Source organism: Stegodyphus dumicola, chromosome 4 (assembly GCF_044657685.1).
Source record: "Stegodyphus dumicola isolate Sdum_Otavi_A_Nest chromosome 4, ASM4465768v1".
NCBI lineage: Eukaryota > Metazoa > Arthropoda > Arachnida > Araneae > Eresidae > Stegodyphus > Stegodyphus dumicola.
The window spans coordinates 129,475,133-129,489,819 of NC_140771.1; the positions used below are offsets into that span (position 1 = coordinate 129,475,133).

The 14,687-nt window shown below is 30.7% G+C and overlaps 1 protein-coding gene across 1 annotated transcript in view; it reads right to left on the reverse strand.

Annotated features, from left to right (window-relative positions):
• Positions 1-14,687, reverse strand: part of RIOK2 (RIO kinase 2) — a 108,681-nt gene that overhangs the window by 57,614 nt on the left and 36,380 nt on the right. Inside the window, exon 4 of the mRNA XM_085815430.1 lies at positions 5,134-5,188. Within this exon, the coding sequence (XP_085671556.1) occupies positions 5,134-5,188 (55 nt within the window). The remainder of the gene's footprint in view (positions 1-5,133; positions 5,189-14,687) is intronic.

Genomic DNA, 14,687 nt, shown 5'->3' on the forward strand with positions numbered 1-14,687 from the left:
TATCAGATTTAAAGAAAAGCAGTTAAAAGGCCAGACAGAACACGTACAGATATATATTATTATGTAGAGGGAACGAACACCTGTTTTAGATCCTATAATGATATTGAAAAGTGTTGTGAGGCAAGAAATATTAAATTTGAAAAAGATAAGTTTGATTTTAGTGGAAAAAACGAATACTCGGAGAAAGTTAATTTTGTAGAACAGGAGACTAGCTTTGTGTCTGAAGAGGTAAATTCCGTAGAAATTGTTATCCCACAAGATTTTACAGAAGCACGAAAATCAGTAAATGCCGAAGAACGGGATAAGGCAATGAAAGAAAAATTGACACAATGAAGAAAAGAAAGGTTTGGGAATTAGTCGAAAAGTCAGAAACTAAAACTATGATAGGAAACAAATGGGTCTATACGCTAAAAAGAAATGAAAAGAAGCAAGCGGTTAGATACAAAGCACGTTTAGTAGCACAGGGATTCAGGCAGAAAAGAGGTGAAGATTTTGATGATGTTTAAAGTCCTGTAGGAAATTTTTCAATCATAAGAATATTTTTCACTGGTATGTTTATATGGATGGACTAATTGTCAGTTAGATGTAAAGAACACATATTTATATGCAAACCTAAATGAAAAAATATATATGACCCAACCAGAGGGATTTATTGAAGAGGAAAATAAAATGTTTATTACACAAGGCCATTTACAGTCTACATCAAAGCTGCCGTGAATGGTTTCGTGAATTTGAAAGTACTTTAGAAAATCTACATTTTAAGAAAATATAATGGTGTAATTGTGTTTATAAGAGTTCAAATGTAATTCTTTTGTTATATGTAGATGATATTGTGATTTTTAGTAAAGATCAATATAGTATAGATAAAGTAATTTCACAGCTGAGTAAGTTTTTTGATCTTAAAGTATTAGGCAAAACTAAAACATTACTTGGAATTGAATTCTTAGAGAATGAGAATGGGGTTTTTATACATCAGCAAAAATATATCGAAGAAATTTTTGAAAAATTTAAACATTTCCACATACCAATAATTTTACTTGACATAGCTAAAGGCACTATTCTTACAAAATTAGATTGTCCATCAACAAGTGCAGAAATTGCGGAAATGCATACATTACCCTTTAGAAATCTGTTGGGATGTTTAGTTTTTGTAGCTAACAGGACAAGGCCTGATATTACATATGCAGTGAATATCTTATCACATGGAATTAGACATTGGAAAGCATTGTTGAAATTGCTTGGTTATCTCAATAGTACTAAATTATATAAGTTAAACTTATCGAAGATTAAATATCTAAATTTATATTGTTATTCAGATGCTGATTTTGCAAGTAATAGGGTTGACTGCGTGTCCATGGGAGGATTTATATTATATTTAGATGAAGTACTGGTAATCTGGAAAACTGTTAAACAAAAATGTGTACGTGTATCAACCATGGAAGCAAAGTATATCGCCTTATCTGAAGCAGCGAAGGAATTAATAGGGACGAAAAATGTTTTACAAGATGAAATTTTAAAGTTTAATTTAAGAGAATGTAAACCATTTTGAGATAACAAGTCTGCCATTGATTTTTCTAGATAGCCAATAGAAAATTGCCAAACTAAGCACATAGACATAAAATATCACTTTATTAGAAGACTAGTAAATGATGGAGTGTTTGATCTTGATTTTATCACCAGGAAATTAAATACCGTGGACTTATTTCTAAAAGCGGAGACTGCTGTTAATTTAAGAAAGTTTTGTTTAGATGTTTACAGTGTTTAAAGACAATAAGTGTTTTCGTATAATAGAACTGAACTATGAACTCCTGTAATTCTGTGTAAGTTTTGTTTTTGTCTTTGCATGAAGAAAAGAGGGCTGTTTGTTGGCGTTGGCTTTAGTTTTTCTTATGCAAATTTCGGTCGAAGGTCAATCGGCGGTAAGCTAACGTGGTTGCCGCTGATTGGCTGGTGACGTCAAGATTGGCGGGTTGGCTGAATATTACATATATGTACGCCAGTATCGCCGAATGTATTATTATGAGTTAGCATAATGCTAGTATTCATTCACTCAAATGATTTTAAATGTAAAGGCTACAGTGTTAGCTTATTTTATTATAATTTACGGAATAAAGCATGAATTTTATTTAGATTAGTCTTAGCTTTAGTTAAGGGAAGCAAAATATGTTTTGCCTTTATCGCCACTGCCAACACTATGGCCACAGAATTTAGGGCCCACAGAGACTGCATCAGATGGTAAGATATCTAGCACCGGCCCTCAATAAGGCTTAAGTATATGTGTGAATTTATTTATTCAGAACACTGATAAGCCTTAAGCAAGTGCAAGAAATAGACATAAGTATAATAAATAACTAAACTAATACAATTCAGGCTTAACTGTCTCAGTGTGCGATAGAAGCAAGATAAAATGTAATGGAACAACTTGTAGTTAGTCACCAAGCTCATGATGCATAGCCAAATACGTATAGTAAAGGATAACTAAATTTGATGAAGATAGCCGGTAATTTCAAAGGTTTTCGGATATCGCAAAGCAAAGGTGAAATTTTCCAATTAACTGATTTTGTAAAGAAATGTGGAGAAGAGGTAATAAATAAAGATGACATAAAAGTTTTTCATTGTGACGACAATGTTTCTCAATCATGGATCAATTAATGAATGGCGAAATCTGTAGTATGGTTCTAGATCCAGAAAATACCGCTGCCAATAGTGAAGAAAGTGACAGAGAAGTTACTGAAAACGAAAAAATTTCGATTGCCAAGTTAGTCGGAATTCTCGATACAGCAGTTAAAGGACTTAATGTAATTGAACAAGAGATTATGTCTGTCTACAGAATTAAAGAGAAAGTATAAGCACAAAAAATAAAGCAACTTAAAACAATTTACATTGAATGAAATGTTTAATAAGGTAAACAAATAAATATTAAGCTTTTTTATTGTAAATTTTGATACCCTTTAGATCATAAATACTTCATGATTTTATAAATCACAATTTCATATTTTTAATTTTATAATTTCTACATGCCATCTTACTAGATTTAAATTGATGGTGTAATATCCGGAAAAATCCCAAATACGGAATTGCCGAAGTCCCGACGAGTCTGGATTTCAGAATTTGTACTGTAATAATAATAATAAAACCACACTCCATTCTATATGAAAAAACAAACTAGAATAATAATTATATATTAAAAATTACAATGTGGGAGCTTTTTAAGTTTATATTGTATGAGAAGGAAGAAATTAACAGAGGTAAAGACACAGCCTCTGTTTTGAACCAGTACTCCCTCAACATGGCCAGTTACTATAGTTAAGAATCATCCACAAATTTTCAACATTGATTAATTACAAATTACTTAGCTGCATTAATTTTACTTATTTTTTATATTCACTACATTCTCAGAATAATTATAAAACTCTTAACATTAAATATGAACATTTTAAAATAACTCAAAAATAAAATGATTAATAACATTACAATTTAATAATCTTTCTCGAAAAAAATTCTTTAATTAATTCAAAAAAAGTTATTTAAATTTATATTTTTAATACCATAAAAATTTTAATCTTTCATTTTCATAAAACAAAGAAGCAATATTATGTGTAAATTTCAAAATAACAGTAATTAATTAATTATTTCATTATTACAAAAAATTAAACATACCTTATTCTTACATGCAATTATTCATTTTTTAAATTTTTAGTACTTTTATATTCATTATAACAATAGTTATTATTCGAAACATTACATATTTTCTATATTATACTCAAAACATAATTTTTATATTCATTATCTGTACTAACAAAAATTTAAATAATAATCTCCTTTTTTAAATAATTCCAAAATCATAATTATCAATCACTTTAAAGTTTATTAACCTACACTTAAATAAAGTTAAAAAAATTATTTTTTTTTTACTTTATTTATTAGACCAAATGACTAAAATTAAAATGTCCGATAATGTCAAATTTTAGTCTGATATCTTCATAAAACTGAGCAAAATTTTTAAAATTCAATATGATAAGAAAAACAGAATATCTAAATTTCAAAGTAATTTATATCATTCACACTTTTTATTCGATGATTATTTTTAACTGCATTAATTAATGAATAAATTAAATGGCAGAATCAGAATTGTAGAATTTTGAAACAGAAGCACTAAATTAAAAAAAAAAAAAAAAAAATTCACATACTTATTTGACTGAGTAAGTAATTTTTTTCACTGAGCACCTATATGAATTTTTTTACTTTCAGTTCACTTATAAGGAATAATTGGCACTCATGATTTATGATCTCAGCTCATGCTCGATATTAAAACTGAAGCGTACGAAAATAGTTCACATATGGCAATTGAAAACATTTTTTGTAAACACAAATTAATTACTGTAATGAAGCCTTTAAATTGCAGATGAGCACATTTTATTTTAAACTCTTAGATACTGTACACAGCACAAATGAGGATTTGATTATGAATGCAGGAAATAAAATAAACAGGCACAACATAGACTTGCATTAAAATTTTCAGTGAAACAGGACTTTCCCCTAAGGTGATCCACTGTTGACTAATTGTAATAACCTGGAAGAAGCTTGTTATAACAACTTGGCATGGTAGATGAATGCAAAACCAAAAACGTTCAATGTGGCTGCTGTTTTGAACACACAATTTTATTTTCATACTACAACAAGCCTTGAAGGGTGAGCAAACAGAATAGGAGGAGATGGCCTTGGTATAAAAAGTGAAGCCTTTACAAGAATGTTTAAATGAAGCAAAATAAATTTCAGATATACAATAGATTAATATTTCATGCTAGTTAAGATTTCATTCCACAAATAACTAAGCAAAAGAGATCAGATGACCGATCACTTTTCAGAATTACAGGAAGTAAAGATTATAGTATTAAAAAAGTCACTGTTTCCTACTTTTAGAATGAAGAAAATTTTGCTATTATTAATTTATAATTAAAAAGGTAGATATTTTACATTTTACACGAGTCAAACATTCACATATCACATTTACTCAAGTACACTCCAGTATTTTTTCTTCGGGAAGGGGGGGTGTTAATACTTCAAGATTTAAAATAAAAAAATATTATTTTATGTTTGATTTATTTGAAAGAAATAGATAGGCATAATTACCTATGAAGTTTCAATATCATTTCCTCGTTATCTTCATCAGCCACCAGATAGACATCTGAATAAAAATAACTGGCTCTATATAATAGTCACATTATTATACAAAGAGTTCACTTTAAAAACTATAATAATGAAATAGAACAGTTCATCTCCTTGCAGACAAATATCATAATTATGTTTTTCATGATATAAAAGGTTCGAAATATACCATAAATGCAAGGTTTATATTTTAGTTTGAAAGCATGTATAAAGTCTACTGCATGCCAAATTAGCATTTACTATCACAACTAAAAATAATAACAGAGTAGGTTTAGAATGATAATTATTAACCTCTGTATGTCTTTGTACATCAAAGTTCATTATCCAGCTTTTATAAATATATAAAACCAATGCTAAAATATTGATAATGCATGATTTTCTTATATGTGTGTTTAAGTTCTATTCAACATTAATTAACATGTTCATAATTAAAAAATTGCAACTTTAAGCAGGTTATAAAATTAAAAAGAAACACAATACTTGTTAGCAGTAATGAAGCACATAAAACAATTAAAATCTGATTTGATAATACATGACTATCTTGTATGGTCTATTAAATTATAAACATTTTTTGCTGCATTTCATTTAAACTTAATTCCTTGAATTTTATTACAGATATATTTCTCATTCAATCAATTCTGTTCTCACTTTGCAGCAAGGCAAAAATTAGTAAAAACTGGGGGGGGGGACATTAAAAATTTCAAAATACTTGGAAGACATGCGAATGCACGAAAAAATATCTGACCGTTGTGATATGTGAAAAGTTAATACACATAAAAAATAGATTGACAGAAAAAATATAAATAAAAAGTTAATACACATAATAAATAGATTGACGGAAAAAAAAAATATACCAAAACATAAAATGCAAGAAGACCATTGAAGCTCTTGTTTGATGCGCATCAGACAAGAGCTTCAATGGTCTCTTTCGGCGAAACGCGTAATGGTATTTGGCCTAGTTCGTACATTCAGTCATTTTTCCCTTGAAAAGCTTGGCAGAGGGTACGAGTGGGTTAATTTACCATTTTCCGCTTTGAAATTATTGTATTTTTGTATTTTAGCAATTTATGTTTTCATTATAATTTTTGCATTTTATGTTTTGGTATATTTTTTTTCTGTCAATCTATTTTTTATGTGTATTAACTTTTCACATATCACAACGGTCAGATATTTTTTCGTGCATTCGCATGTCTTCCAACATTAATTTTAACGGTTTTTTTCACGTGTTTACAGTTTTTTTTCAAGTTTTTCCAGATAAGTTTTTTTAAAAAAATTATTCTTAGTTCATATTTTAGTAATACAGCGTTGAACTATTTCGTCGAGCTACAGCTCCTGGTAACTTTTTAGCAAGATCGCTGCAATGTTTCTACCTACTATTATTTCATATCTTTTTGCAGCATTATGCGCAAAAATTTTTTGAGACCAAATAGGTCTTATATGTCTTACGTCTCATTACTAGTTAGCTTTACAACTTCTATTTCAATTATATATATATATATATATATTTCCTAAACAGTATTGATTAATTGATTATATTATCTCCTAAGTTTAATTAAAGTAGAATTATTTTAAAAGTGTGCATCCATACTGGTAAGTTATATTTTGAAAGATGTTTTGAAGTAGTTTGAAAGCAAAATGTTAATAATGTTTTAACGGGGATTGGAGTTAAATCATCACGAAGAATAATATTACAATTGTAAAAGTAAAAATTAAAACATGTAATTATTGTCATTGATCGGAAATTAGTTGACTTTTCAAGGGGAACAAACCAACTCCCGTTCAATGATCAATAATTGATAGAAATACGTAAATATGAAAGTGTTTCGTCTTTACTCGAGTTATAAGTTAAAGCCAAACCGGCAATTCTAGTCAGGCCAAATATTTCCGCGAATAGTTGTTACTCAAAGAACTGATTCTCATGAAGCATTTTAGTCAATTCAATTTGGAGTAAAAATCAATTACTGTAGAGAAATCTTGTAAAACTCGAGTAATCGTCCCCGACACTATCATCTTTATGTATTTGAGTACTATATTATTTGTAGAAATTAAACATTGGAAATTGTCATTATGAAATCGAAATCAAAGTAAAGTTGAAATAAACATAGAAGATTATAAAAAAGATAAATAATGCAAACTTTGCAAAAACAAATCAAAGAGAACATAAAATAATATAAAAATAAAATAAAATAGAAAATAATATAAATAAGATCAGTGAATGTACATGAAGATATAAAGGCCAGAAAGGTATTAAGTAACTTACATTCTTTCTAGTGGGGGAGTTGGCAGTGTGTTCTCTTCGTGTCTGACTCAGAAGTGTAGGGTGTCCGAAAATTCTTAGCGGCAGTAGGGGCTTTGAATTATATCAGTCGGTAAGACTTGGGTGAAGAAATTTATGGTAGTGGGTGGGACTTGGAATTCTTGAGGGATGTATTTTGTGGAGTTCTTATCTGAGACTGTCTGTTAAGATTTTTTTAAAAATACTAGTGAATGGAAATTAATTAATTTCTGGCTAATTGTCGTGGCGCAATGATAAAGAATTTAAGAAAGGAAAAAGGCATTTTCGCTATCCAAGAGCTAGTAGACAGTCTAAAGGCAGGAAATAGGCCCATTTTTTTAGTAACAGTATATGTCTGAAGACAATTAGCTTTTTACAATATATACAATTGAGTAATTACACTATATACAAATCTTTCAACTGACAGTCATCCAACTTATACCGCCTTCTCAGGTTTAGGAATAAATTATCATATCCCTATCAGTTAAATGATTTAGAGTGAGTATTTAACGCCTGCTCTTTTAAGGCAATGGTTGATAAATTGAAAGGGAATTAGATTATTTTTGAGAATTTTGATAAGGATCAAAATTTCGCGTTGTAAATCTATTGTATCTGTGCATATAGTTTTAATTCGTTGTATTTGATTAATTATAGTATTGTTAATTACTTTTTTGGATATGTTGGAGTTCCAATTTATTAATTTGTTAGTATTGAAATTGAAGTTTCTTGTTTTGTCAAAAAGTAAAATTTTTTTGTAGTTAATGATTTGAAGATCTAGAAAGTCTATGCTATTTTGTGAATTATTAGTTTTATTAAGTTTAAGACAATTCGGATAAATGTCGGAGTTTTCAATTTTACCAAAATTATTAATTGCAATAAGGTCATCAATAAATCTGTAGGTGTGTTTGTAGTAATTTAACTCTTGTGGTTGTAGATTTTTTTGGAAGTTAAATTCTTTGACAAATAAAAAGATATTACAGATCGAGGTGCTGGAATGTAAGCCCATTGGCAATCCTCTGACTTGTTTAAAAAGTTGATTTTGAAACTTGATGTAGTTATGAAAAAGTGTGCATTTTAGGTAGGTTTTCCATTTGTCAAGAGTCATGATATTGAGTATATTAGGGAAAAGTTTTGGTAGATCAAGTAGCCTGGTATATATTTCTTCTAGAGGAAGTGAGGTATGTAAGTTTTCAAAATCATAGCAGTTAATGTTTTGGATGTTAATGGTATGAATGGTTTTAATGACAGGAGTGTTATTATGAATGATCCAGCAATAGTTATGATTAGTGTTACAATCATTGAAAATAAATTTACAGATTTTATTAAGTTGAATTGAAAAATAATAGTCTATATTTTTCTTGTAATTATTAGTTCCATTAGCTATAAATCTAAATTTTAATGGTGTTTTATGGAATTTGGGAATCGCATAAAGATTAGTAAATCTGTTGTAGTTTGCATTGAAAGTAATATTGAGTTTCTTATGAAAAGTTTTAATCCTGTTTATTATAGATGTTTCTGTAAGGTTGGCTGATTGATAAGTAGTTGCGTTGAGAAGTTCTTTATGAATAATCTCAGTGTAGAATTGTTTTCATATAATGCTAAAGTTATTAGTTGCTTTATCTATTTTTGTAATAGTAAAAAGCTGTTTTAATTTACTAATATCAGATGTAAGTTGCGACCAGTTCAGTGTACTTTTAAATTTGAGGTGACTGATTTCTGTGGATATGCGTTGAAGAATTTTAGCTTTCCATTTTAAGAAGGTATCAATGGGAAAATTCAGTTGATAGCTTGCTTTAACTATAAATTCGTTGATGTTGTTTTCGAAAGTCTTGTAACAGTAATTTGTAGTCATGTTTCTGACTGGTCTAAATTTTGTACCATAACTCATTAGTGTTTTTAGTTGATGGTTTTGTATGATATTCAGGTTGCCAGTAATTATGTGCTGGTGATGAGAATCTACGTAATTGCTGTAAATTGGTGTCTTACAATGTCATTCTGCAGTTTCATCTATTTCATGGTGGTTAGTAAGCAAGTTGCTTAAGGTCCTTTGATATTTAAATGCAATCATTGGTATAGTGTCAACTGCGGGGAAGTAATCTTTACAATCTCTGATGATTCTTGAGAAATGAATATTGTCAAACTGCGGATGCAGAAAATTGACTTTAAAATAAATTTTGCGTTGAGTGAGACTATTAGAGAGTCTGAAAAGACTAAAATCAAGAATCATGTCTTTAATGATTTGTATGTCGTCGTAGCTTTCTTGAATGAATTTTTTTAGTTTGATAAGGAATTTATTAGTACAGGAGTGTAACCAGTTGAGAAGTTTCTTGGGAAAACAGTCTGAGTCAAAAAAACATTTCAATTGTTTTTTCAATGCAAGTGTATCCAATAAATGATATTGTAGATTAGTTCGAAAATTAAATCTTTTATTTGTTTGCACATTATTTTAACTTTAAATTTGCTTTTTTACATATATACATGTTTGTTATATATATAAACTGCTCACAGAGCTGGGTAACAGAGTGGGTATATATACGAGGGCTATCCAGAAAGTAGATTACGTTTTGGAATAAAAAAATAAACAAAGTATAGGAAACAAATTTTATTATATACAGATGAAAGCCACACTCAAATACTACTTTTCTACATAGTCACCATACAAATTAAGGCATTTATCGTAGCGATGTACGAGCTTGGAAATTCCTTCGTCGAAAAATTCGGCCGCCTGCGCCTTCAACCACTTCGTTACCTCTTCTTGCCTTCCATCTTGCAGAAAACTTGTGGTAACCAAGCTTTTCGCTGATGATTTCGTGCAACAAACTTCGCGAAATTTGTGGAAAACTCAAAGAAAGTTCCGTTATTGTGAAATTTCGATTTTCACGGACTTTAGCATCGACTTTTTCGAGAAGTTCGGCGGTCACTATGCTGGGTCTCCCACTTCGATCTTCGTCGTGAACATTGGTTCGGCCATTTTGAAATCTTATGACCCACTGACGCACTCCACCTTCAGTGATAATGTTGTCCCCATACACTTCACGAAGCTGCCGATAGATTTCTATCGGTTTACAGTTTTTTGCAGTCAGAAACCTTATTACTGAGCGCACCTCGCAGCTCGCGGGATTTTCAATTAACGCAGACATTTCAAACCGTCACAGTATCTGAACGGAGCACAGCACGAACCTCTCACTAGCATGGCTAGATGCAGACTGAGCTGCGCAACGCTCTGACCCCAAGATGGCCGCGCTAGCCCCGCCCCTAGCGGACACAGACGGAAACGTAATCTACTTCCTGGATGGCCCTCGTATATACTTTTGGTGTGGCTGATTGCAACCAAAAAGGGAAGTGTACAACTACATGTTATAGCAGTCTCATATACATAATGCCAATATTCTCAGGCTATTCATTTTTGAGTTATGCAAGATACATACATATGTACAGATGTTACAAAAATATTTCTTCTGAATCCATTTTTGGAAAAAGCGTTCTTTAGTGTATCTGTACGTACATATGTTACATAAAACATTGTTCAAATAGATTCAAGAGTGGTCAAAATGGTTATTTTTGTTAAAATATGATACACGAAATTTTTGATGATTGCAATACTTCCTTTGCTTTGTACAAGGATGTAAAAATTAAAGGGAAACAGATGCCCTAAAATCTGTGTAACCATACAATTTTCAACAGCCACTTTTATATGAGGTTATGTAGGACCTGCTGTTTGGAACTATACAGATGCAATAAACTGATTCTCAGCTACTTGCAACATATCAGCTATCAGTCTAATTTCACATTTCCTTGATTTGGTAACCTATTATTATATTCCACTCATATGCCAGTCATTCAAGAATGTGATATATATTATGTGTTATAAGATCAATTTCTAAAAATGCTTTTGTTGGCAGTTTCCAGAAGCTTTATGAGTGTTGCTAAAATTATCTTGCAAGAGATAAAGTTTATTTTGTTAAGCTAATAAACATGATTTGTTTGTGTCTCCTGTTTTGCTTGTTTTCTAATTCCAACTTCTTAGAGACATCCCTCATATACATGCATAATATAGACTAGAAGAGAAACATGCTAATGTGACAATCAAAATCGTAAAAGCAACCTTGCATTTAGCGTAGGTATAATGAAACACTCAATCAATTTCGAGGGCAGCTAAAGGTCCCTCGTCATCAGGAGAAAGAAATACCTAGAAAGAAGAAAATAAAGGAGAAGGAGTCACAGAAACACGTGGTCCTTATCAGAACTGCACGTGGTTATAACTAGATTTTTAATCAGAGTTGCACTGGCCGCCTACTTTTACTGAGCCAGGTTATCTGATTCAGCATGAAAAATTAGCGAAGTTAAAATAGGGAGCGAGGGGCAAATGCACCTTACGCTCAAAATCTGAACTTCAAATAATGGAAAGACCACTGAACGGATTTTTATACCCTCTGGTAGTACCAAACGCGAGGAGGTAATGCCATCTATCGGCATAAATAACTGAATTAAGATAGTAGAATTTTAAAGGCATTAGGAAGGACTGGATTGACTTTAAATCATTAACTAAACCTGCTAAATCTTTGTGAATGTGAAAAGCCTCAAGAAAATCCAATTCACCTATTCATGTTCCTTGAAGGAACATGAATCTTATGTCAGAAAAAGCGAAATTAACAAGTCTTCAATAGCATATCATAGTTGGACTTTTAACCATAATTTTGATTTTGGATCTGCAAAAATTATCCAAAAGGCTTCTTCCATAGGTGAATTGGATTTTCTTGAGGCTTTTCACATTCACAAAGATTTAGCAGGTTTAGTTAATGATTTGAAGTCCAATCCAGTCCTTCCTAATGCCTTTAAAATTCTACTATCTTAATTCAGTTATTTATGCCAATAGATGGCGTTACCTCCTCGCGTTTGGTACTACCAGAGGGTATAAAAATCCATTCAGTAGTTGCTTTCCATTATTTGAAGTTCAGATTTTGAGCGTAAGGTGCATTTGCCCCTCGCTCCCTATTTTAACTTTGCTAATTTTTCATGCTCGATTAGATAGCCTGGCTCAGTAAAAGTAGGCGGCCAGTGCAACTCTGATTAAAAATCTAGTTATAACCACGTGCAGTTCTGATAAGGACCCCGTGTTTCTGTGACTCCTTCTCCTTTATTTTCTTCTTTCTAGGTATTTCTTTCTCCTGATGAGGAGGGACCTTTAGCTGCCCTCGAAATCGATTGAGTGTTTCATTATACCTACGCTAAATACAAGGTTGTTTTTACGATTTTGAATGCATAATATACTTTTGGAAGATTCTGACTGAGTTCACAGAGATTAAATTACTCAAATTAAAGATCAAGTATTAACTTTCATTATGAATCAAGTGAAAGGATTTTTAATTGAAATTCCGATAATTAAGAACCACTTAGCTTACAAATACTAGCAATCTGTGATGCGCACACATATACAAATGAATTTTTAGTAAGATTTAAATTATATTTGTGACATATTTTGATTAAAGAAGTTTTTTATTTAATTATCAAAGTTATTTAACTCTTTCTTACATAACTCTCTTTTTGTAGTAATAAAAGAATCAGGAATGTTTAAACTTGTCATTTTAGAAAAGTATTATTTTTGAATGTTTCTGTTGCCTTTTAATATTGCGTTCATGCACTTAAAATGCAAAAAGGATTTATTTATCTGTATTTTCTAGATACTGAATTTCAATTGAGATGCACCTCATGAACCAGTTTATTTACTTCTGAGCAAAACTTGATTACACTGCCAGCAAATAAATATAGAATGTTAAAAATTCAACTCTTGATAAAGCTTAAGGATTAATCTGGCATTAAAAATCAAAAACATGGTAACTGTGGTATAAAAAATTAAATTTTCTTTTAATATAGCCAATGTTCCTATTGTAGCATTTCTTATAAGCTCCAAGTGATGCTGTTAATGCAAAAGCATATGCAGAGCACATAATCACAGGTTTAGCATAGGAATTTAATTTAAGGAAAATCATATTGCTGAATTCTTTGGCACACAGTGTATTTATTTATTTACCTATTTTTTTCTTCTCATTTAAAAGTGTAAAAGTTACTTTTAAAGCAATTTTGTTGGTGGACATATTGTTTCTTTTTATTATATTCGGCCTAAATGAAAGTTCTGTTCGTTTCTGACAACAATTTTCGACATGTAAGCACATGTTTATTTGGCGCTTGTTCGGCTGTCTATTTTTATTGCTTAATGTTTACATACTGATGTAGCAAATTAACTAACACAAAGTTGATTCATGTTAGTCTTAAGTGTGAAGTGATAGTGTACCTAGTAAGTGATAGTAGAAGCATATAGAAATTTATTGAAAGTGTTTGGTAAAGGTACAGTTTCTGATAGGACATGCAGAAGATGGTTTGAAAAATTTGAAATGGGTGACTTCAACCTTTCTGATATGCCTCGTTTTGGGCAACCATCTTTGAACAACGACGATGGTGTTAAGACCATGTTGAAGTAAAATCCTTTACTGACAACATCGGAGATCGCAGAAAGGCTTAATTCAGCTCAGCAAACCATTTCAGACCATATTCGAAAGCTAGGATTGGTGTGGAAATATTCAAGATGGGTGCCACATAAGTCAGAAGAATTTGGATGATCGAGTCGTCATATGCATATCTCTGCTTACTCGGAACAAAATCGACCCCTTCTTGAATTGGATGATAACTGAGGATGAAAAGTAGATTATCTACGAAAACATTGTAAAGAAAAAGGAATCCAGAAAACCTATCCCTTTTACCCCTAAAACAAATTGGACTCTGAATAAGAGAATGTTGTGCATATGGTGGGAAATTTGAGGACCAATACATTATGAGCTTTTAACCGCTTCCCTTACAATTTTTTTTGAAAAAAATTGCAAAAAACATCACATTTTTTTATTTTATTATTAAATAAAAAAAAAAAAAAAAAAAAAGAAACAAATCAAAATATGTAGGTTTTAAGTTGAATTTTTAATTTTTTGAAGGTGTAAAAGCATTTATTTTGAATATTAGTTTACTATCCCGAGTTATCTCGGGCAAACGAAAAAAAGTTAAATATTAATCTTTGTATGATAGTTTTTGAAATAAGGGACAACACAGAGTGATACCTGACTTTCTACACTGGTATATGGTCTCTTTTCTTACTGGCTTACCGCTGGAATCTCTTTCACGGGAGCACAGAGTACACTGTCTCGTTGGATTTTTTTTATTATTATTATTATTTTTTTTTAATTTTTTTCACCAC